The sequence below is a fragment of the Mus musculus genome, chromosome X (genome assembly GCF_000001635.26).
Source record: "Mus musculus strain C57BL/6J chromosome X, GRCm38.p6 C57BL/6J".
In the NCBI taxonomy this organism is placed as follows: domain Eukaryota; kingdom Metazoa; phylum Chordata; class Mammalia; order Rodentia; family Muridae; genus Mus; species Mus musculus.
In genome coordinates this window covers 94246214-94270109 of record NC_000086.7, presented here as the reverse complement: position 1 = coordinate 94270109, position 23896 = coordinate 94246214, and the positions used below count along the sequence as shown (strand labels likewise).

At 37.4% G+C, this 23896-nt stretch overlaps 1 protein-coding gene across 14 annotated transcripts in view; it reads right to left on the bottom strand.

Annotated features, from left to right (window-relative positions):
* The window catches only part of Klhl15 (kelch-like 15), a 45447-nt gene that overhangs the window by 7615 nt on the left and 13936 nt on the right, over positions 1–23896 (bottom strand). For 8 of the 14 annotated variants that reach the window (XM_006527988.4, XM_006527986.4, XM_006527989.4 and 5 more), the window contains one exon: positions 16984–17695. In XM_006527988.4, the coding sequence (XP_006528051.1) occupies positions 16984–17688 (705 nt within the window). In that variant the 5' untranslated portion in view covers positions 17689–17695. Of the gene's footprint in view, positions 1–12538; positions 17696–23896 lie in introns of those variants that run through there. The other 6 variants (XM_006527991.4, XM_030251323.1, XM_030251324.1 and 3 more) reach the window with 3 other exon arrangements.

Here is a 23896-nt window from a genome sequence, read left to right as displayed (position 1 = left end):
AAAAAAAACAAAAAAACAATCAAAAAAACCTACACATTCAGCTCAATTCTTTCTAGCAAAACAATTGTGGAAAATTTCAGCAAATAAAAACTGTAAATGAGGGAGGCAGGAGAGATGGTTCAGTGGTTAAGAGCACTGACTTCCAGAGGTCCTGAGTTCAATTCCCAGCAAACACATGGTGGCTCATAACCTTCTGTAATGGGGTCTGATGCCCTCTTCTGGTGTGTCTGAAGAGAGCAACAGTGTACTCACATACATAAAATAAATAAATAAATAAATCTTTAAAAAACATTTAGAAAACGTAAATGAATGATTACAAAAAGGAAAAATATGAAAAAGACGCCCACACTTTTGCTAGTTTTACCTCACATTTAAAAACACCAGTGAAGAACCAGAGAGAAAAGACCTGAGCGTCAATCTCTTATGAAAAACAAACAGGATAGTGGTTCTGTTTTAGAAAATCCTTAAATAACATTTACTAAGGATAACTATTATTTATTAACATGGAAAATGCTCACAATATTCAGTCAGTTATTTTATTAGTACTGAGGACTGAGCTCAGGTCCTGAATGCCAGGCGAGCATCCACCAACCTCCCAACTAAGGCTCTGCTCACTGTCTAAAGAACGGCACCCTGGCACTACAGCGATTAAATACACTTATGTCTGTTTATCTATGTTAATACTGACTCTCTGGAATTTCACAAACATTTTTGGTTCTTTTTTTATTGTGTATCAGACTTTTTTTTAAATTCCACTTTTAAAACAGGTCTCAAAGAGTTGGGGGTATATAGCTCAATGGAAGGGCACTTGCCTAGCATATGTAAGCCCTGGGTTTGGTTCCTAGTACCCTGAAAAAAAATTAAAACCATTAAAACTCTACTTCAAGCCAGGCATGGTGGCACATACCTGGAATCTAATCCCAGAAGGCTGAGTAGAAGCCAGCCTGGATTACCTAGTGAAATCCTAGCTGGAGATATGGAGCAAAGGGACAGACATAGTAGTTTAAAACTTCATTAGCAAAAATGAGTATTTTCCTATTTTCCTTTCCTATTCACTTTTTCTATAAATTCCCTAAAAGAGTGCTTTATCCATTTATCATTTCCTTCCTGATTTGTTGGAACGAAAAGTCCATACTCAAGTAAGTCAACAAGAACTAACATGATGAAGGTATAATCCTCCAGTCAGAAAGATAGAGTTTAAGAACATCTTCAGCTATATAGGAAAATGGATGTCAGCGTGAGCTACAGGAAACCCTATCCTGTGAAAAGAGGGATGGACAGACAGATGAAGGAGAAAAGAAAAAAACATAAAACTAAATTAACAAGAACTACAAATCTCAAATTACATACTTAAGTTATCTAAGGTGTACAACCAGTGGTCTGGGTACCACACAATTTCCAAACTACAGAAGTTTGTCCAGTATAGAGATTAAACATCTTGTCAAGCAATCCAGTATGGAGATTAATCATTCAATTTAGAAAAGTTCTGAATTGGGAACACATTAGCGGTACCACCCTGGAGTTTTAGTCCTGTTTCCTCACCTAGTATTACTGGGGTAGCACTAGCACCTAAGCTTCTTACCTCTGTGGCAGATGACTGAAAGAGCCAATGTGTAAAGGATCTACATTGCTTTCTGTCATGTGCCTATGTATCAAAATCATCAGCTGCTACGTTAGCAGTTAGTCTCTAGAGTGAGGTAGAAATGAGAGGAACCTACTTTGGACCAAACCCTGAAGTAGAAACTTGGTTAGTGATGTGCTAACAGACTACTACTCTACAGAAAGCAGCCTTGTTGTTTGGAGATTGAGAAAGGAAAAAGGTTTGCATACTAGACAGGCAGCTTTCAAGGGTTTTCAAAAGAAAACTTTGCAAGGAAACTTGGGAAGGCTTGGAGGCTGAAGAATAGTGGTACTCTTTAATTGCAAAACACACTGATAAGAGGGGGAAAAGTTTAAAAACTGCTGCAGTGCCCAGAGAGTTATCCAGAATTCAGATGTTAAACAAGCTCATGGAGCAAATATTATAAAGAGTGGAATGAAACTGTAAGAATGAAGTCATAGTAAGAATGAAGTCATATATGTTGGTACTTTACAAAATACCAGATACTAAACAAACAGCTTAGAGAAAGTAAAAGCTAGAAGACAAAGTGAAATCTGTCCCCCATGAACTACTTAATGTATTAATAACCACAAAGAGGAAAAGCCTCAGGTGGCACACACCTTTAATCCCAGCCCTTGGAAGAGATAGATGGACCTCTGTGAGTTCTAGTTATACATAACAAGTTTCAGGCTAGACAGAGACCCTATCTCAAAGGAAAAAAAAAGAATGAACTATAGTGTTTACCATTATTTTTACTGCTTATATATGGCATGTGAATATATAACGTACTGACAGATATTCAAAATGTTAAATGAGGAAAAACAATGACCACTACACATATCCTCAAACAATAAAAATCAGTTGTCCTACAGTTGAAAGCATATATGGAGGTCTGTATACGTGTTCAGTACTCAACTACCAGCAAGCTCTTGGGGTCTACCCCGTTTTGATTCTTTCTATATAGGTTAGTTAGAATTGGGGTCAGAATATGCAATTTTTACAAGGATCAGAGCCTTCTTTTGTACAAATCAGTAAGAAGGTATCTATTTCTCCCAAACCAGGACAACTGGACCTCTGGAGTTGATAAGCCCTCTGCTACTGGAGGCAGTTCAGTTGTGGTTACCAGCAGGAACAATAGACAGGGATTCCAATGTCTCAGAAGACTAGGCTAGATGACCTGACATACTCTAACCCTGGCTCTTAGAGATCTCATCAAACTGGTCTACCTTACCTGCTTTGGGAATCATTTTCCAGTCTTGCATTCTATACCCAATCTTCTACTTTCTTTGTCCTCTTCCCCATTCATTCTATTGTCCTCCTTTGAAACCTGGGTTCCAAAGAACTTACAAGATGCACTTCAATTCTATGTTTAAGTTCAAGCAAAGTGTTCTACCTCTAAGTCCCCAGTAACAGAATTCATGCCTTTTGAAATAACTAATTCAAAGATCTTCCAACCAAAGAAATTTAGTTCCTATTTCTTTCAGCCAAAGCTAAGTTCTAGATCTGCTTTGTACTTTCCCCAAGACTACTTAAAGCTGTGCTTTTCAAAACTACTCAATATCAACAAACACAACCAATTCTTTCTTTCATTGTGGAGCTAAAACTAATGCCTCTAAATCTTGGCCTAAGTAATTTTATACGCACAAACATGCACTCTACTTTAAAACAAAAAACATAGGGATGAAACCATATGAAAGAAATCCTTGAAAGTGTATTCATGATGAGACATACCCCAAAACAAATGTGATTCATCTTTTCATTAAAAAAAAAGGTATTTCTCCCATCATTCATTCCTCATGTAACAGCTTAACCACCTGTATATCAGGCGCTCTCAAAAGACAATTATAGAAAGGATGACATATCTTTCATGTTTTGAAATACTTTCCTTCTCTATTCATAAAAGGCTGTCTTGTTTTAATACTTGGAAAGATTATCACTTTCCCATTTTCTTAAGTTACGAATTTTATGTATAAGTAGCATTTTGTTTTAAAATAAAATCCAGAGACATATGAATAATCTCTTAATAACAGTGGTCTGAATCTTTAGTTGGCCATTTCCTCTTTCCAATTTAATATAATTATGTGCATACATATATGCAGTTAGGAAAGGAAGAAATATGACAAAGGATTAATTCTGACTGTAGTTCCTTAAAAATGTTGAAACAGCTAGTCATTAGAACAGAGTAAAAATTGTTTCTTCTTAAAATATAGAATCCATTTTTAAATGAGCAAATTTAAAAGGTAACTTGTTTTTATTACCTGTAATTGTGAGAAGTAGAATGAACTTGTAATGTACTAAGTACTTCCCTGTATTAAAGGGAATATAATTATATTACTAGATTTAGCTCAAAATCTGTGATTTCAAATATCTACCAAAACTGACTACAGTCTAAATCTTAGGTTTTTAAACAACAAATTTAAGATACTATCAACTATTTCATGTTTTCAATCGTCCTGGTGATCAAACTCAAGGCTACAGATATGATAGACAAGTTCTCTTCCACTAAGCTATACAGCCCCAGCGATTAAATAATTTTTAATGTCTAATATATTTTCACCAAACCAAAGAAAATGTTCTGTATTAATATTTCTTTCCGTGAGAGACTCTGAAGCACACTCCTTTGGATGTTCTCTTCCTTATAGGAAGCAGCTGCATGAACAGATACTTCTGACCCTTCCTACATCCAAAAATGCTAACCTAAACCTCAGAATGATGGGTGCAAAAAGTATTATGTGCAAGCTTTTATCTTGGTTGTAAACTTCATCCTCACTTCTCTATCAGGATCCAATCTTCTAAAGTGAAAATCTGAAAATAAAAATACAGTACTACCATGGGGCTTATGCAAAAACAGATCTTATCTTTTAGAAGCCACGACTGCTATTTCGTTTCATCTTGGGGTTTTGGCGGTGGTAGTGATTGGCTAGTTTTATGAGATAGGGTCATACTATATAACCTTGGCTGGCCTGGAACTATGTAGCTTAGTCTGCTCTTGTACATCCTCCTACCTCAGCTTCCCAGGTACTAGGAAGTGACATCATACCTGGTTCATTTGATAAAAGATTTTTTTTTTGGTTTTTTTTTTTTTTTCGAGACAGGGTTTCTCTGTATAGCCCTGGCTATCCTGGACCTCACTCTGTAGACCAGACTGGCCTCGAACCCAAAAATCCGCCTGCCTCTGCCTCCCAAGTGCTGGGATTAAAGGCGTGCACCACCATCGGCCGGCTTGATAAAAGTTTTGATTCTTAGTAAAATTTGGGGTAGTCTTTTATGTGTTGTAGTAGGAAACTACCATGTCAAAGTCTTTATGAAATGCTCAGGGGGATAAGGGTATGGTTCAGTGATAAAAGTTCTAGCCCAGTATTCATAAGGCCCCGAACTTTGCTCTCAGAAGCAGAAAATATTCAGGATCAGAACTAAAGCTTATATTTATGTGAAATAAAAAGCTAGATACACCCAACAGTGGTGGTGCATATCTTTAAGGAAGAGGCAGGTGGACCTCTGTGAGTTCCGGGCCAGCCTGGTCTATAGAGCAAGTTCCAGGACAGCCAGGGCTACACAAAGAAACCCTGTCTCAAAAAACAAAAACACAACAAAAAAGCTAAAAGTAAAATGCCTTTTATTAAATAAAACCTTTGTCCTAAAAACAAAATACAGTGATGAAAAGTAAATTCCGATTAGGTGCAGATCCTTTCAAGCTGTAGTATCTGATGCTCAGCTCTTTTTATCAGAGAAGGATTGGTTCCAGGACTTTATGCTGATGCTCCTATATCTTAAAATGGCAGAGTTAACATTTAGTGGGCACTCATGCTCCAGCATGCTCTAAACCATCTCTGGATTGCTTTAATTTCTTTACAACTTCAGTATGACAGAGCACTGTCAGAAACAGTGCATAAACGTAGGAAATCATTTAAAAACAGTTCTTAATATTTGAGTAGCTACCAAATTAAAGATTAAATAATCTGAAAGTTAAAAAATAGAAATAGAGTTAATAGGTTTTTAAAGCTGTTTTCTTTCTCCTTTTTAAAAAAGATTTATTATTTATAATGTATACAGTGTTCTGCCTGCATACATGCCTGCAAGCTAGAAGAGGGCACCAGACCTCATTACAAATGGTTGCTAGGAATTGAACTCAGGACCTCTGGAAGAGCAGTCAGTGTTCTCAACCTCTGAACCATCTCTCCAGCCCAAGTTAATAATTTTTACTCTAATTGTACTAATATTTAAATAGCACAAATAAGTTCTAGAACTTATAACTTGAGGGATATTTTTCTATTTGCAGAATCATTCTCTAATATATATACATATATATATGTGTGTATATATATATATATGCATATATGCCTCTCGATAGATAGATAGATAGATAGATAGATAGATAAGGAGAGAGAGAGGCAAGAAAGCCAAATAAAAGATTTAGTCATAAAACTTCTCCAATGGAGAATGTGAGGAGGAGGTATGGGATGTGGAACAGTCAGAGGATGGATTGGGGGGGGATAAAATATGAAGTGTAAAAAATAAATTAATTTTAAAAAATAAAATAAAATGGAGACCTATGCCAAAAGAAAGAAAGCAAGAAAGCAAGAAATAAAATAAGGAAAACTTAATTTCAGTGAGTCATGAAGTAGTGCTGCTTAGGGAAATGTGTCTAGTTTTTTGGTAATAAATTTAAAAATGATTACTTCAAACCAGATAGTGGTGGCACACACCTTTAATCCCAGAATTCAAGAGGCAGAAGCAGGTGGATCTCTTGAGTTGGAGACCAGTTTGGTCTACAGAGGGAGTTCCAAGACAGCCAGGGTTACACAACCTGTCTCAAAACAAAAACAAAAAATAAATAAAAGACTTCAAGGCCTAAAATATAAACATTTCCCTTGTTTCTAACCTTTCTCCAGTCATTTTGACATTTGACCTTTTTTAAACTTTTCCCAGCAATGGTAATGAACCCAGAGGTGCCTCCACACTAGGACAAGCTCTCTACACATTCCGTCCCCTTTAACTCTTTCATTTTCTGTTTTTCTACCATTTCTTCCAATTTATTAAAAAGGGCTACTTCTCTTCTACATCAGCAAAGAGGGCCTTACACTCCTGATTTTGTTTCATCTTTCTTATTGAAATGCTTTTTCTTTGAAAAGTGTCTCACGTAGCCCTCACTGACCTCGTCCTCACTGAGATCTACCTGCCTCTGCCTTTGCAGTGCTAGGATTAAAGGTACGCACACCATGCCTGGCCCAAGCATCAACTTTCAAACTCCTGTTTTCAAGAGATTCCTGTCTACTTACTACACCCCCCTAACACACTGCTTTTCCCAAGGCTCTAACAGCTGTCAACATCTAGGCTTCTGACATTGTTGAAAAATCTGTAAGCCCAACTGAATCCAAGTCAGAGGGAGAAAAAAAAAGGCACTCTGTATACACAGCAGACTTGAAAGCCTAAAAAACACTGTGGGTCATTTTTTTTCAAACTGCGTATGGGTTAATTCCAGGCATCTAAGTCTATGGAGCCTGGGAGTAAGGATTAGCAAAAAGGAGAAAACTCACTTAACATTGGCCTAGTTCCCAAAAGAAAATACGCCCATTTCTGTTTTTATTCGAAGGGCTAGATGAGCTAACTGTTCATATAAGCAATTTCAAATTCTAGCTCCATAAATACCATAAATACTATTAATATCTAAAGATAATTTTAAACTTTTTCAAGCACAACTCAAGCTTATTAGAAATTCTGGTCAAATGCTCTTTTTTTTCTTTAAAAATATTTTTTACAGGGCTAGAGATGGCTTCATAGGTAAGAGTACTGGCTATATAAGAAAAAGTCTGAGTTCAAATCCCCCAGTACCCATGAAAAACCTCAATATGCCAGCATTGGGGGTCAGAGAACAGCAGGTTCCAGGAGCTCACTGGCTGGCCAGCCAGCCTGGCCAAAACAGCAAGCTTTAAGTTTAGCGAGAGACTCTGTCTCAAAATCTAAGGTGGAAAGTGATAGAAGACTTCTGATAGCCTCCTCTAGCCTCTATGTACACGTACACAGACTCCTACATAATACACAAATACTTAATACACATGTGCACATACAATACATATACACATGGATTGTCAACTACAACACTGTTTCTTATGTATTTCTAAAATTCTGAGGGCTACAGGGAAATTTCCACATATTCTAGCTCTAATTGAAGTCATTAGATATGAACAAAGTCTTTTCAGAGGTTTTGACTAAACAATGTTAAAATTACAAATAACAGTTTGGTGGCTGGACGTTAAGTTTTACTTAGGACAAGAACCAGATTAGTCAACATGTTCCAAAATATACATGAAGGGATTACAGAGAGCAAGAATAACATCTTTGGGCTGGTGAGATGGCTCAGTGGGTAAGAGCACCCGACTGCTCTTCCGAAGGTCTGAAGTTCAAATCCCAGCAACCACATGGTGGCTCAAAACCACCCGTAATGAGATCTGACTCCCTCTTCCGGAGTGTCTGAAGACAGCTACAGTGTACTTATGGGCTGGTGAGATGGCTCAGTGGGTAAGAACACCCGACTGCTCTTCCGAAGGTCCGGAGTTCAAATCCCAGCAACCACATGGTGGCTCACAACCATCTGTAACAAGATCTGACGCCCTCTTCTGGAGTGTCTGAAGACAGCTACAGTGTACTTACATATAATAAATAAATAAATCTTAAAAAAAAAAAAAAAAAAAAAAAAAGAATAACATCTTTGCTTTATTGCATAGGCTGTACTTCAATGAATAAGAATATCATACCCCAAGCATGAGATCAAGAACAGTGTTAACAGTCCACTGAATGCTGTGTACATCAACTACATTGATGGAGAAACTGTGGAGGGTTAGTGTTTAGTGGAAAGCACTGACAGCTACTATATTCTAAGGTATACTTCAGATACTCAAACTTTCATCCTTGAATTCTACCAGTTTCTAGGTGACTTCAGGATGCTTTATAACCTTGTTTTAAAATGTTGCTTTGATTTTTGAGTGTGTCTGCTTATATGTATGTGGAGGCCAGAGATCGACCTTGGATGCAAGTCTTCTGGAATTATCCACCTGTTTTTGAAACAGGATTTCTCACTGGCCTAAAACTGGCAATTTAGCCTAGGCTGGCTGGCCAGCAAGTGCCCAGGGTTCTGCGTCCTGTATATTCAGATTATAAATGTGCAATATCAAAGTGGGCTTTTTATTCTAGCGTCCTGTATATTCAGATTATAAATGTGCAATATCAAAGTGGGCTTTTTATTCTACCTCCACCCCCACATGGGAATCAAACTTGGGTCCTTATGCTTGCATGGCACTATACCAATTGAGCTATTTCCCTAGACACCAAAATGTAAGTTTGCTGTTATTATTTGGTTTACGTTTGTTTTGTTTTTTGAAATAGAGTCTCACTTTGTAAACTATGTAGACCAAGCTGGTCTTGAAATCACATAGATCTGCCTGGCTCTGCCTCCTAAGTGCTGGGCTTAAAGGTATACCCACCATGTCTGGCTGAAATTGAAGCTTTTAACTCTAGGTGAACATTATGACACAGGCCTGTAATTTCATAATTCAAAAAAGCCAAGACAGGAGAACTGCCACAAATTAAGCCCTCCTGGGATAGCTAGAATAAGATCCTGTCTTAAAACATCAAAGGGTTAGAAAGCTTTTCCGAAGCATTGTTTTCACTGACTCTTGAATTAATTTTCACTAATAAAGGCATATTTTAAACTAGCAAAATTGCCAAAGGGGTAAATATTCTATTACATGTATGTGGGGATGTACATGCCACTGTATGTGGGTGAAGGCCAGAGGACAACACTCTCCTTCCACCATGGAGATCCCAGGGGTTGAACTCAAGTTATCAGGCTCGGCAGCAAGCACCTTTACCCAGTGAACCATCTTGCCAGCCTAAAGTAGTCTTACATTTTTATAAAAATAAACATTTATTAAGTCTATTACCAGTGATAGAAAAGTACTATTTTAAGTTCTATACATACAACAAATATACATTACGACCTTTTCTCCTTAAAAACATTAGCTGTGCATTTAAAAAACTCTAGGGACTCATCATATAGCCCAGTGGCAGAGTATATGCCCTTGGGTGTGCTAGCACACAAAAATTTTTTAAATTTCATATAGATCCAATTTGGGGGTAAAACAGTGAATTATGCATAATCAACAAGGAAAAAAAGCACACTATGTAGTCTGAATATCATGAGGTAGTTCATAAAACAAAGTACTTAAAATAAGCATGATGGGTTTATTTAAAGCAGAAAACATCTATACAGTCTGCTTCCTTAAACACAGCCACTAAAACTAAATAGAAAGGTGAACTAATCTGGTTTTCTATCTTCATAGGACTTAGTAATTTTGAAGTTAATTTATATCAATGTAGTATCAAGAGGGCCAACCGCATGCTGAGTCTTACCTATGAACATTTATAATTTATGAGGATGTTCCAGGCTCACAAATGTTGAAATATGGACTTGCATTTGCCTAGATTGTGGAAGGCCCCGGCTCACTCCTCAGCACCACCAAAATAAAAAATGTTAACATGGCACTAGACTATTTTGTCATTATTTTCTGGTTTTATGAAACAAGATCCTATACTATAGCTCAGGCTGGCCTCAAACTCAAGGCAATACTCCTGCCTCCGCCTTCCCAGTACTAGAATCACAGGAGTGAACCACCTATGTCACTGTTAAAAAAAAAAAAAAACAGCAACAGATATGTTTCTAACCAATAAGTTAACAATTTTGTTGCCAATAAGATTTTTTTGTATAAAATGTAATTTTGCCAAAATGCATTTACTTATTCTATTTATATATGTGTGGGCACACGCATGTGCATGCCATGGCATGTGCAAAGGTCAGAAGACAACTTTTGGAAGTCAGTTCTATCCTTCCACCACTTAGGTTCCAGGGATAGAACTCAGGTTTTCAGCCATCTGACAAACCCAGTATTGTTTCTTTTCTTTAAGCAGGGCATGGTGGCACATGCCTTTAGTTCTATCCCCCCAGAAGCAGAGGCAGGAAGATAACTAAGTTCTATGCTAGCCTGTTACACAGAGCAAGTTCTAGGACAGCCAGGGATACACAGAGAAACCCTATCTCGAAGGAGAAGAGAAGAGAAGAGAAGAGAAGAGAAGAGAAGAGAAGAGAAGAGAAGAGAAGAGAAGAGAAGAGAAGAGAAGAGAAGAGAAGAGAAAAAAGGAAAGGAAAGAAAAGAAAAGAGAAAAAGAAAACAACAACAAAAAGCCAGCAAAGTAGAGTGGGTCACAATTGTAATGGTAACACTTAGAAAGCTAAGGTGGGAGGACTGACTCAAGTCCAAGTCTAGCCTAGGCTATATAGTGAGTTCCAGCCAAACCTGGGCTACTAAATGAGACCCTGTCACAAAACAAAATTAAAGCAAATCTTTACTGAAATGCACTGTGATAACAGGCCTTATCTTTGTTAACATATAAATCTTTACTGAAATTCATTGTGATAACAGGCCTTATCTTTTTGTTAATGGATGCAAAGGTCATCAAAGCTAGTAAAAAATACATGCCAAAGATATATGCTTAAGTAAAAACTGAAATTACAGTTTAGTTTCAATTGGAAATGTAAATGAGGAAAATACCTAATAAAAATATTTTTTAAAAAAGAAGATATAATAAATTTTTAGGGTTTTCTATAAAAAAAATATCTGAAACAGACAAAAACAAATCATGATTTAAACAACTATGTTTTAAAAAGACAAGATCTAACTTGGAATATACCTCAATAGTCGAGTGCTTCTTATGTGAAGACCTAGGTCCAACCCCCACCCAGCATCACAAAATTTAAATTAAAAAGAAGATTCTGAAATTGTTAGATTTAATTATATAGTAAAAAAAAAATGTGCTTTCATACCTTATAGTCTTTCAGGATATTGTCTTTCAGGATTATGAATTTCTTAGTTTTCGTTGTTGTTGTTGCTGTTGTTCATGCTAGCACTTTAGAATTCCTATTAATAACTTCTAAATGACCCAAGGTGGATCAGCATGCATAATGAACCTCCAAGAACTCTCACTAGTCTAGCAGCTTTAAGAAAGATTCTAAAGCCGGGCGTGGTGGCACACGCCTTTAATCCCAGCACCCAGGAGGCAGAGGCAGGTGGATTTCTGAGTTCGAGGCCAGCGTGGTCTACAGAGTGAGTTCCAGGACAGCCAGGGCTACACAGAGAAACCCTTGTCTCAAAAAAAAAAAAAGGAATAATATTCCTAATCTTTCTGAACCTTCCCCGCCCCCTAAAAATGGAAATAATATTTGGACTCTGTGGGAAACATTTACTTAGTGCACAACCTGGCACAAACACACATGTGTATGCACACACAAAACACCATGTATGTCTGTGTGTCTCTATGTTATACAGTGTTACAATAAACAGTACAGATGCCTTTGAAGAACTCAGGGAATCTGGAAGCCTTGGCCTGTGGTGACTGGCCACAGCACAAATTGAAGCAGTGTGCTGAGCTGAGAAAAATTCAGAAGGGATTATGGGGGATTCTGCAGTGGAATAAACCTAGTGATTTCAACCCAGCTAGAGGGCATCCTTCGTTCCTGACGCTGAGACTGGAAACTGAGGACTGAATGAATGCCTCTTTCTTTCTCTTCTAAGATGCCACCGCTCAGATCTGAAGGCTACTGTTTCAGGAAGAAGCTCCGCCCCAAAGTTTTGTATAGGTGTTTATTTTCGAGAAGACAGAAAAAGGATCCTGAAAAAACCCATGCTATATTCATTAACCACACCATAAAATCTTTAGGTCTAGGGCTTCTTTAACACTTACTGTAACTCACCCATAACCAAAGGGTGAGAGTTAGGAAGATGGGGTTAAATACATGAAAAAGGCCTATTCAGAGTTGCCAATGAAAACTTCCTTCCTGAGCATCAGAGCACTTTTCTGCTATAAAAATATAATCCAAATGACAAATGCAAGCCAAAAGATGCAATTTTATATGTCCCAGTATTCACATTTTTTAAAGCACAAAGGTGAATTTTCAATTATTGAATTCAATATACCCAAAGGACAATTTCAACATGTAATCAATCTCAAAATTATTTGAGTCTGGGGATACAGTTTAGTAGGAGAGCATCCATAAGGTCCTGGGTTTAATCTTTAGATCCAAAATAAACCTGAGATAATTATCATCCTTTTTGTTGCCTTTTAAAAAATGATTCATTTATTTCATGTGCATGGGCATTTTGCCTGCATGCACATATACATGCACCACATGTGTGTGTGGTTCCACAAATCCCTTGGAACTGGCATTAGTCAGTTGTGAGCTGCCATTTGAGTGCTGGGAATTGAACATTACTCTTAACCACTGAGCCATTTCTCCAGCCCCCTTTTGGTTGTCTTAATCTTTGAACACTGGAGTGTCACAGTTTCACACTGATCTGGATGGTGCTGAAGACTGAACATAGCATATGCTAAGCTTATACCATTCCGCTACAGAGTAGTATCTCAGGCTGATTTATTAAAAATGACTCTTTCAATTTTAAAATTTAACGTAGTTTAAACTCCGAAAAACTGAAGTATTCTTTTTGTTTGTTTGTTTTTGTTTGTTTTGTTTGTTTGCTTCTCTGTGTAGCCCTGGCTATTCTGGACCTTGGCTATTTATCCCTCTGTAGGCCAGGCTAGTCTCCAACTCAAAGATCCTCCTGCCTCTGCCTCCCAAGTGTTGGGACTAAAGGTGTGTGCCACCACTGCCCGCTATTATTCTACTTTTTTTTTAAGGGAGGGGAATTTTATTACTATAAAAGAAATGTAACACAGAATAAATTTTTTTTTTGATTTTAGTCAGAGAAATGAACTGCTTGGAGTCACAATACAAAAAGAGTGGTGACTGCCAATTTCTTTCTTTTTTTTTTAGATTTATTTATTTATCATATGTAAGTACACTGTAGCTGTCTTCAGACACACCAGAAGAGGGTGTCAGATCTCATTACAGATGGTTGTGAGCCACCATGTGGTTGCTGGGATTTGAACTCAGGACCTTTGGAACAGCAGTCAGTGCTCTTACCCGCTGAGCCATCTCGCCAGCCCCACTGGCAATTTCTAAGCTGAGCTGAGCAACTAAGTGGTTTTCCAAGTTTTCCTCTGAGATTACCATACTTTCCTGTTAATTGTTCCTGAAAAACCATGATTTTAAAATGTAGATGTGTTAATAGTAAATAATGGGTATAAAGAAACTAAGTAAACAACACACAAGGAAATAATCAAATACATCTAGAATACACCCAGCATGTGAAGCACTGAAACAACGAACTAATGAGCAGCCTGGTCTTTCTCAAAAAACAAAACAAAACAAAACAAGAAACAAAGAAAAAAAAGGTGGGGGCTGCTGTGGATTAAGACAGCTTAAATATACAAGATGGCCAAAAGCAGTGCATAAACACTGGGCTCTAATGCATTTTGGAGGCCAGCTCCAAAAACTTGAATATGCATTTGCAATTTGATGATGGGTCTTACTGTTATTGCCACTAGGTAAAAAGAGGATTGTATTTAAATAAGAAAAGTCCTTACTCATACTAGAAATACAGTAAGTATTTAAGAGGTATTTGTGTTTACAAGTTATTTTCAAAAGCTAGAAACTTTTGTTACATATGGCAAATGTAACAGTAACAGTCTTTTAATCTAGGCAACAGCTGTACACTATACAGGTACTCATTACACTATTCATTCAACTTTTCATTTTTGAACATCCTTATAACAAACAAGAAAAAGGAGAAACAATTCAAAATTAAAACAAAGACAATCAAATGTACTGTACAAACCTTGATTAAATTTTAGTTCATGAAAAGCAACTAAAAAAAAAAAAGACACCTTTGAAATGACAGAAAATGGCCTGGATGTTACATGATATTAAAGAAATTGTTAATTCTCTTGGGTATGACAATACTATTTTGGTTATGTAGGATGATATCCTTAATCTTGGGAAATGATAGACTAAGCTTTTAGGGATGATAGTCACAATGACTACAACATTCTTTGAACCAGTTCTGAGAGAAGAAAGAACACCTAATAAAAACTATACAACCTCTACCTATCTAGAAAACATGTTAACAACTATTAACTTACATGGTGTGTTTGTTTTGGAATCATCATTCTATTCTTTCAGCTTTTCTGTGTGTTTACCTAAGTCTGTAATAGAAAGTTTAAAAACACGTAAAAGCTAAAATAAGACCATTTTAACATTCCCTGCCAGATGTGGCATGCATATATATATATATACTTGATAAGACTGAGGCAGGAAGATGCCCTGAGTATGAGGCCAGACTGGGCTCTAGAACATGTTAGAGCCAAGCCTGGGATAGAGCAAAAGCCTTATTTGAAGAAAAGAAAATGGCCTTGTTTGAGACCTGCAATATTTTGAATACAAGAAAAATATATGCACACTATTTAAGAAGCTTGAAATATAAAATATATGATGTCTAAAATTTTTGAGACAGAGTCTCTCTGCATAGCCTTAGATACACAGTTTCAGGAACTTGCTGTGTAGATCAGGCTGGCCTCTGCCTAAGTGCTGGGATCAAAGGCATATACCATTTTATCTGAAGTATTTATTTGCCAACCAAATTCTCCATATGAATTTAGTTTCTAAAGTTGTATTTCTAAAAATAAGACCTCTGATCTGCATAACTGAAGTGCGTCTCAACATTTAAAAAGCCACAAATTGGTTTGTTAAATTTAAATCTCACACATTATTAAGGCAGGCTTATTCAAGTAGAAGGAAAAGATTTTATAATTACAAAAAATGAAAAATTTTCTCCTCAATGGGGTCTTAACTTTTCCTAAGAAAGTAATTCCAGAACAAAGCCTTAATAACATTTTCATAATGATAAAACCAAATGCCTAGTGAGTGGGGATAACCACCGCTATGTTGTGGGTGCAAAAGGAAATCAGCAAGTGCAAATGTTAAACAACTACCCAACAGACTTTTAGCCACTATACCACTGCCTATCTTGAAAACTGATAATTGAAATGTAGATTAGCAGCTCCAAAATTACAAACTAACTGCTATCCGCTAACCATTTTATTGTACCACAAGAAAAGAAGTTTTATTTTCTACTTTACAAATACTTTCTACTTCTATCTAAATTGAAACTGGGGGACAAGGTGCTATGTTTTAGTGGCGAGGAAGCATCTGGATTTAATGTATAAAGACAAACCATGAATCCCCAGAGAAAGAGAGCAATCAAAACAATAAATAGTAAAGGTAGAAAAAAATCAAAACCTAAGCAGCAAACACGGTTTACATAGATGATGTGGAGATGGGTCCTACTGAATAAAAATAAGTAAATTTTTAAATTATTTGTCATATTAATAAATTCTGAGAATAAAGATAAAATTACATAAAATTGAGCTTTCTATTAAAGATAATGACACTTCATAGTATTTCAGAAGGAAAAAAAAACATGCCAGGCTGCTGAGTATTATTTAAAGGCACAAATTTGTTTATTTTTAAAATGGTATAATGAAACTTTTTTCCCATAAGATCTGGTAACTAAAGCTGAGTGCTTTAGCATGGAGGATATCCATCAACCAAGTTTTTACGATGTCTAGAAAGAAAGAAAAATGCAAGAGGTAAACAGAGTCCCAGAGGTAACCAATGTGATTAGAAACCAATTAAGTTAAGCAATTACTGAAGCTGCGCTCTCTCCTTTGGGCAAGAATGGATCACAAGTGAGACTCTGATATAGAAATGAAGATGCTTGTATGCAAAAAGGCCAAGGTTGTTTTAAAGAATCTTTTTAAAAAGATTTATATGGTAGAATGTACACAGAAATGCTTTATGAGTGTACATAGAAGATTTATGGTCTACTAGTTTGGAAATGTCAAAATGTTTTTAGATATATAACTTGTTTTCATGGTTAACCTTAGTATTCACATTAAATGAGGGACAGATATAGGCAAGAGTATGGAAGACTATCATCAAGAGCTATTGTATGTGACCTTACTGCATTTTAATTAAGTAAGAAAATGCATTTAATGTATATGCACCATGCAGAACTATAAAAATCCTCAATGCCAATTCTAGCATGGATTACTTAAATTAACTTTTAAAAATAATCTAGCCCATTTCACATTAAGAAAAGCTAAAGGCAATCTGTAATAGTTGTATCACATCATAATCCAACCTTAAGGGTACTTGAAAAGTTGAACTATTCTACTACCTACCTGGTTTATTCTTCACCCACAAAATGTATTTTTAAAATCCCTAAATGCATAAGATATAACAAAATCGGCATCTTATACAGAAAATATTCTCATAAACTACTCCTTTCTTGACTCCTGACCAACTCTGGGAATCTTAGCTATAGACATCTACTTTAAATTGAGGAGTCCTGTCTATCGCTTTCAAATGTACCAACCTTCTCAAAGACGCTGGATGGAGTCATCAGACAAAACCTGATGTTCTGAATGATGGTATCTGTGTGTCTCCACCGTCGTCTATCATGTCGCAGCCAAGACTGCACAGCCTCGTACAGCTCAATTTCTGGAAACCTGCTCAGATGGTCATTATCCAAATAAGACATGAGCTTCTCGAAGCTCAGATAAGACAAAAAGTCAGGCCTGGACATTAGTGGCACGAAGTTGTCTAGCAGGAAGGCATCCAGCTTCTCCCTGACTCCCTCGATGTTAACACCGAAATCATCTAACAGTCTCATAATTTCCGCACAATTTTCTAAGCAGATTTTGGCTAAGAGAAAGGAGCAGCAGAATTTCACCACTTCTATAAGCTGAACATACATTGCTGCCTGAAGGATTTCATGTACAGTGTTCATACTTAGTTCTATAGTTCCATAATACATAAACTGAAGAACGTGGCTGAAACCAGTAGCTGTTAGACCTTTCAAATGAATTTTGTCCTGATCTCGTTCCCTCATGTCTGCTGTGAACATAATTCTGAAGTAATCACTCTGGGTGGCCAAGAGAGCTTTATGGGCCTGGAACTGATGGTCTTCAATAACCAGAGTGACATCGAGAAGCAATCCCTCCTCATACAGTGCTCTGAACCCAGCAGAGACACTGGTGTCATGGATGGAGGAACAGAATCCTTCCACGTCCCCTGCCATGAATCACCTGGAAAAAAGTAATTAAAGAAAATGGTATTAATCATGACCATACATTGAGAAGGTATTATTAAGAACTGTAACAGTTTTTATAATGTTAGGTCTACTAGTGCAAAGTCCTAAGTATATAAACCCTTAAAGAGAAGGCAACCTTCTATGAAAGTTTCCAAGCTAATGTTTTTGGCTTCCTACCTAGGATAGAGACTCTACTAAAGACAGATCTATTAAACAGTGGTGGTAAACTGTTAACTTATAAATAATACCAACCTATCTGACTTTATATTAAATTCATCAAATATATTCATGTTTCAAAATTAGGAATACAAAAGATTTCATAAGCAAACAGTTAAGGAAAAGCCAATAAATAGAAAAAAAAAGAAAAACAAAAGTTTCAAAAATGCCTAGAAATTCATCCCAAAGAAAATAATTGAATAAATATGCTAAGTTGTACAGATAAAATTCTTCTTCCTAGCATTATATATAATAAACCATTATAAAGTATCTGACACAGCAGCATGCATCTGCAGTTCCAACTGTAGGGAGGCTGAAAGAGGAAAAATCACTTGAATCCAGAGTTCTAGGCTAGCCTAGGAATGATGAAGGTGAGAGAAAAGGAAGAATGGAGATGGTTGGAGGAATGGAGAGAAGGTAATAAACAAAACTTGCTGAGAATTCAAAGTCAGTCTGAGTTACAGAGCAAGTTCCAGACAAGCTCCTGTCTTGGGCTACATAGACATATCTTCCCTGTCCACAAAAAAATATTCAAAAGCTTAACACTTATGGGGCATGTGGAACATACCTATAATCCAAGCACTCAAGAAGCAGAGGCAGGAGGATTGCAGTATGTTCCGTGCAAGCCAGGGCTACATAACAAGACACTCTAAAAAACAAATTTGACAACGGATTATTAAATAAATATGGTATAACAGATAAGAGTGGTGATAGCAATCTGCCTAGTCTAACAAAGGTTGTTTATTAGATGTTACCACAATCTACTGAGTATACCTCCAAAAATAAAATACATATGTATTTGTTCAGATGAGAAAAAGTCTGGAAGAACAGATACCAAAATGATGAACACTTCTTTTCTTTTTTTAAAAGATTTATTTATTATTATACATAAATTCACTGTAGCTGACTTCAGACACACCAGAAGAGGGTGTCAGATCTCATTATGGGTGGTTGTGAGCCACCATGTGGTTGCTGGGATTTGAACTCAGGACCTTTGGAAGAACAGTCAGTGCCCTTACATGCTGAGCCATCTTGCCAGCCCGACTTCTTTTCTTTTATACTTATCTGATTAACCTCATTTTTTAAGAAACAGATGAATACTTTCTTATTTTTACAGTATGTAATTTTAAAGAAAAGTAGAAAAAATCTACATAGTTAAGAAATGAAACTAAGTACAATTAAAATGAGATCTAGGAGTTTGAGCATGGAGGCATATCTTTAATTCCAACACTAAGTGAGGCAGAGGCAAGTGTATCTCTCTGAGTTCAAGGCCAGCCTTACCTACATAGCAAGTTCTAGCCTAGCCAGAGCTCCACAGTGATACAAGACAGATCTATGGCTCAGAAGTAGAGTGTGGATTTAGTATTAAGCCCTGGGTTCAATTCCAAGCATCACAAAAAATATAAATAAGAAAAATAAATTAGGGCCAAATAAGGCAAAAATAAACTAACTTAGTCTAGTCTATTTATGAATTGAAGTAATTTTTCCCACTAACACCCACCTCAAGCCATCTTCTATCTTGCTCTTTCTTTGCTTCTAGCTTCCTCTCTAATGGTTTCTCCACTCTTGAATGCCCTCACAACTCCTTCCAATGTGTTCTGTAGAATCTTCCTTTATCATATACAAATTTCATTACACGTATATGTTGGTCCAAAGTCCCTTCTCCATCCTCATTTAAACATTTTTCCTTAAATTCCCACCTTCCAGACATGCTGTTTCTATCCCTACCTTCAGTATTCTTAGAAAAAAACCTCTTTCAAGACAAACAGATATTTCTTATCCTTTCCTTAACTTCTGACCATTCCTTTCATACATAAAACCTAAGCCTTTTAATAAGATAAAAAAAAAAATCCATCTTCTTATATGCCCCAGTACAGGGGAACACCGAGGCCAGGAAGTGGGAGTGGGTAGGTAGGGGAGCAGGGCGGGGGGGGGGGGGAGGGTATAGGGGACATTCAGGATAGCATTTGAAATGTAAATGAAGAAAATATCTAATAAAAAATTGTTTAAAAATATGTATATAATCCATCTTCTGTTGTCTCTTGTTACACATTGCTTGATCAATGGCTCTCCCATGTGCCTGGCACCTGGCTGAATTATATGTACTTATTCAGCATTCACAAAAGGCAATGCACACAAAAACTGAGACACAGCCCCCACTATCTCTCAACTCCTATATACTGTCTTTATTCCACTGCAAATTTTTAAGACCTGCCTTCATCCAGAACTAACTCTACATCTGAAATCTAAACTATCAACTTCCTAATAAACACTGCTTCTTTTAAAGAAAGAAAGGCACAATATAGTGCAAGCTGGTGGAAGACTCTTTAGGCCTCCTGCCTCCCAAGTGCTAGGATGATAAGCCTAAACCACCACAGCTAGTGACCCTTCCTCTTCTTTCACTTGCCTTATCATATCTTAACTTTATCACTTTTTACATCTTAACACTTTTCTCCTATCACATAACAACTCCTGCCAGGGCCTCCATTTTCCTTGCCTCTTTGCCTGTCCTACATACCTTCTAACTAAACAAAAACCAGGCTGATCTGTCTTTCACTCTTAAGGCAGACTTTCAGTGTCAGTGGAGAGGTATTTTAAACAACTGTAAGGCCATTCCCTACTGGTGAGTAGTAATACACAATCAAAAAGATGTCACCAAACTAAGCTTAACTGATATGGACAAATCTCTGGAATGTTATAGCCAAGCTACTGAAGGAGAGGTGGTTTTCAGAAAAGGTTTCAGAGTCTCACTGTGCTACAGTCCAGGCCCTGAACTCACAGCATCTTCCTGTTTCAGACTCCCAAATCCTAGAAATACAGAAGTACACCACATGCCCCACAATGCAGCCACTTTGAAAACAGTCTAAAATTCCTCATGTTTTTGGAATTGTATGCTTGAGCACTCTGCTGAAACATTACCTACAGGTCACGCCAGGCTTTGAAGAACACAATCAAAAGATGTAGAAGTCAACATCTGTGGCTCTGAAATCCTACCAAGTAACAATGCTGGGACCTAATCTCAATTCCTTTTCCCTCTGCTTGGGTGTTTGAACCAAGAGCCTTTCCAACTAAGCAACGGGCAACACATCTGACTCCTGTCACTACTCTATCTCCTCCTAGAGGCAACACCTGCCAATCTCACTATTCTATTACCATAGCTCCCCTGATATTTCCTGAAGGAAAAGCACCTGTGTGCCAGGTACTACATTACATATGGATATATGTGCCAGTCAGGAATCTTCTCTGTAGAATAGATGTGGTTAAGGAAGAAAAGGCAGCATTCAAGACACCAAGCCACCACTCCTCCACTCTCATGGGAGGTGATCACTAGATTTCCTACTGCTTCAATATGTTATCTATGACTCTATCTTTTAACTTCTTGACTTTCTAACCTATTTAGTTAGTGTTCAATCTGGCTTGAGCTCACATAACAAAAGAATGTTAGTAAGGAAAAAATCTGAACTAGGTGGAGTGGCATATACCTGAAATCTCAGTGTAGAAGGAGGGGTATAGGAGTTCAAAGTCATCCTTGGCTACAAAGCTTAGGTCAAAACTAGCCTGGGCTACACCTGACTCTTAAAAATAGTCTGAGAGCTGGAGAGATGGCTCAAAGGTTAAGGGCACTGGTTGCTCTTCCAGAGGACCCCAGTTTAATTCCCAGCACCCACATAACTCTAGTTCCAGGGAATCTGACACCCTAGCACAGACATACACGCAGGCAAAACATCTTTGCACATAAAAATACATCTTTTATCATTTTTAATTTTTATTTATTTATGAGTACACTTTTGCTCTCCTAAGACACACCAGTAGAGGGCATCGGATCCCATTAAAGATGGTTGTGAGCCACCATGTAGTTGCTGGGAATTGAATTCAGGAACTCTGGCTGAGCCATCTCTCCAGCTCCCATAAAAATACATCTTTTTTGTGGGTGGTGGGTGAAAAGGTTTATTCAGCTTACACTTCCACAGCATTGTTCATCATTAAAAGAAGTCAGGACAGGGACTGAAACAGGACAGGGACCTGGAGGCAAGAGCTGATGCAGAAGTATGAAGGGGTGCTTCCCCCTGGCTTTCACAGTTTGCTTTTTTTTTTTTTTTTTTTTTTTAGCATAGGGTCCCCAGTGGAGGAGCTAAAGAATGTACCCAAGGAGCTGAAGGGGTTTGCAGCCCCATAGGAGGAACAACAATATGAACCAACCAGTACCCCCCGGAGCTCCCAGGAACTTAACGACCAACCAAAGAGTACACATGGTGGGACTCATGGCTCCAGCTACATATGTAGCAGAGGATGCCCTAATCAGTCATCAATGGGAGGAGAGGCCCTTGGTCCTATGAAGGCTCAATGTCCCAGTGTAGGGGAATACCAGGACAGGGAAGCAGGAGTGGGTAGGTTGGTGAGCAGGAGGAGGGAGGGGATTTTCAGAGGGGAAACCAGGAAACAGGATAACATTTGAAATATAAATAAAGAAAATATCCAATAAAAAGAAAAAAGTAGAAAAAATAAAAATAAAAATAGATCTTAAAAAAATAGCCTGAAAGGGTAATATACCAAAAATATTAAAAATGGTTTTCCTGGTATGGAGGCATGTCAGGCAGTTTCACTGACTGCTTATTTGTTTTGTAATATATCTACAATCAAAAGATATCACTGTTTTTACAAAAACCTATTAAGAAAAATCTTTAAAAGCCTGATTTCCTGGTCTCTCTTCTTCTTGGCCCCTTCTGCAGCATGATGTAGCTCATGGCTGTCAACAGCACACACTATTCTGAATTTCTTCCTATGCTACTCATTCTTCATTCTCAGTCATGGGTTCACTTTTCTCAAACTACTCCCTTGAGCATTGGTGTCACCTGTAAATCAGTTCTTGCCCCTTTCTCTCATCGAAACACTGTGTCCCTCTTAACAATTGTGTCTAAATCCATGATTTCTAAGATCTACTTTCACAACTATCTTGACAGCCTTTCCATATTTTAATCCTTCCTCCATTCTGCCATATAGTAAATCAATTGTGCAACAAACACTTTTGTACACTGCATTTGGTACTTCAAAATCAATATATCTAAACAGAATCCTAATCCTATCTGTCCCTACTCAGTTTTTTCTTTTATATTTTCCATTTTATCAAGAGAGATATTCTAAGTGCCCGCTTCTTCCCATGTCTTTTTTTTTTTTTTTTTTTTGCCAAGGTCATACTCTATAGCCATACTGGCCTGTAACTCCTGTAACTCATTGTGTATGTAGTACAAGATGGCCTCACACTCACAGCAATTCTCTTGCTTCAGTCTCCAAAGAGCTATGGCTATAGACATGGACTACTATACCCAATGCCATTAATCTCTTAACCCATCTTTCAGGCCTATTGATTCTACTACATTAAATGTTCACTAATCAAAGATAGCACAGTTATGCACTAAATGAAATTCAGATTGAAATATTTATTTAGTATGTCATTAATTTAAAATTATACAATTTAACCAGGTTTTTGTTTAGGGGCAGGGGCTTACTATACAGCCCTGGTTGGCCTGGAACTCTCTATGTAAATTAGGCTGGTCTTGAACTCTAACTCCTCTGCCTCCTGGCTGAACATGGCTACACAGTAAGACCTTGTTTTTTGTTTTGTTTTGTTTTAAAGATTTATTTATTTATTATATGTAAGTACACTGTAGCTGTCTTCAGACACTCCAGAAGAGGGCGCCAGATCTCATTACGGATGGTTGTGAGCCACCATGTGGTTGGTGGGATTTGAACTCCGGACTTTCGGAAGAGCAGTCGGGTGCTCTTACCCACTGAGCCATCTCACCAGCCCCAAGACCTTGCTTTTTAAAAGGCAAACATAATTTTTAAAAATATTTTTAAAAGAAATTTTTTGAGACAGGGTCTCTATGTAGCCTCAGCTGTTCTGGAACTTGCTCTGTAGAACAGGCTAGCCCTCAGACTCAGAGATCTGCCTGCCTCTGCCTTCCAAGTGCTGGGATTA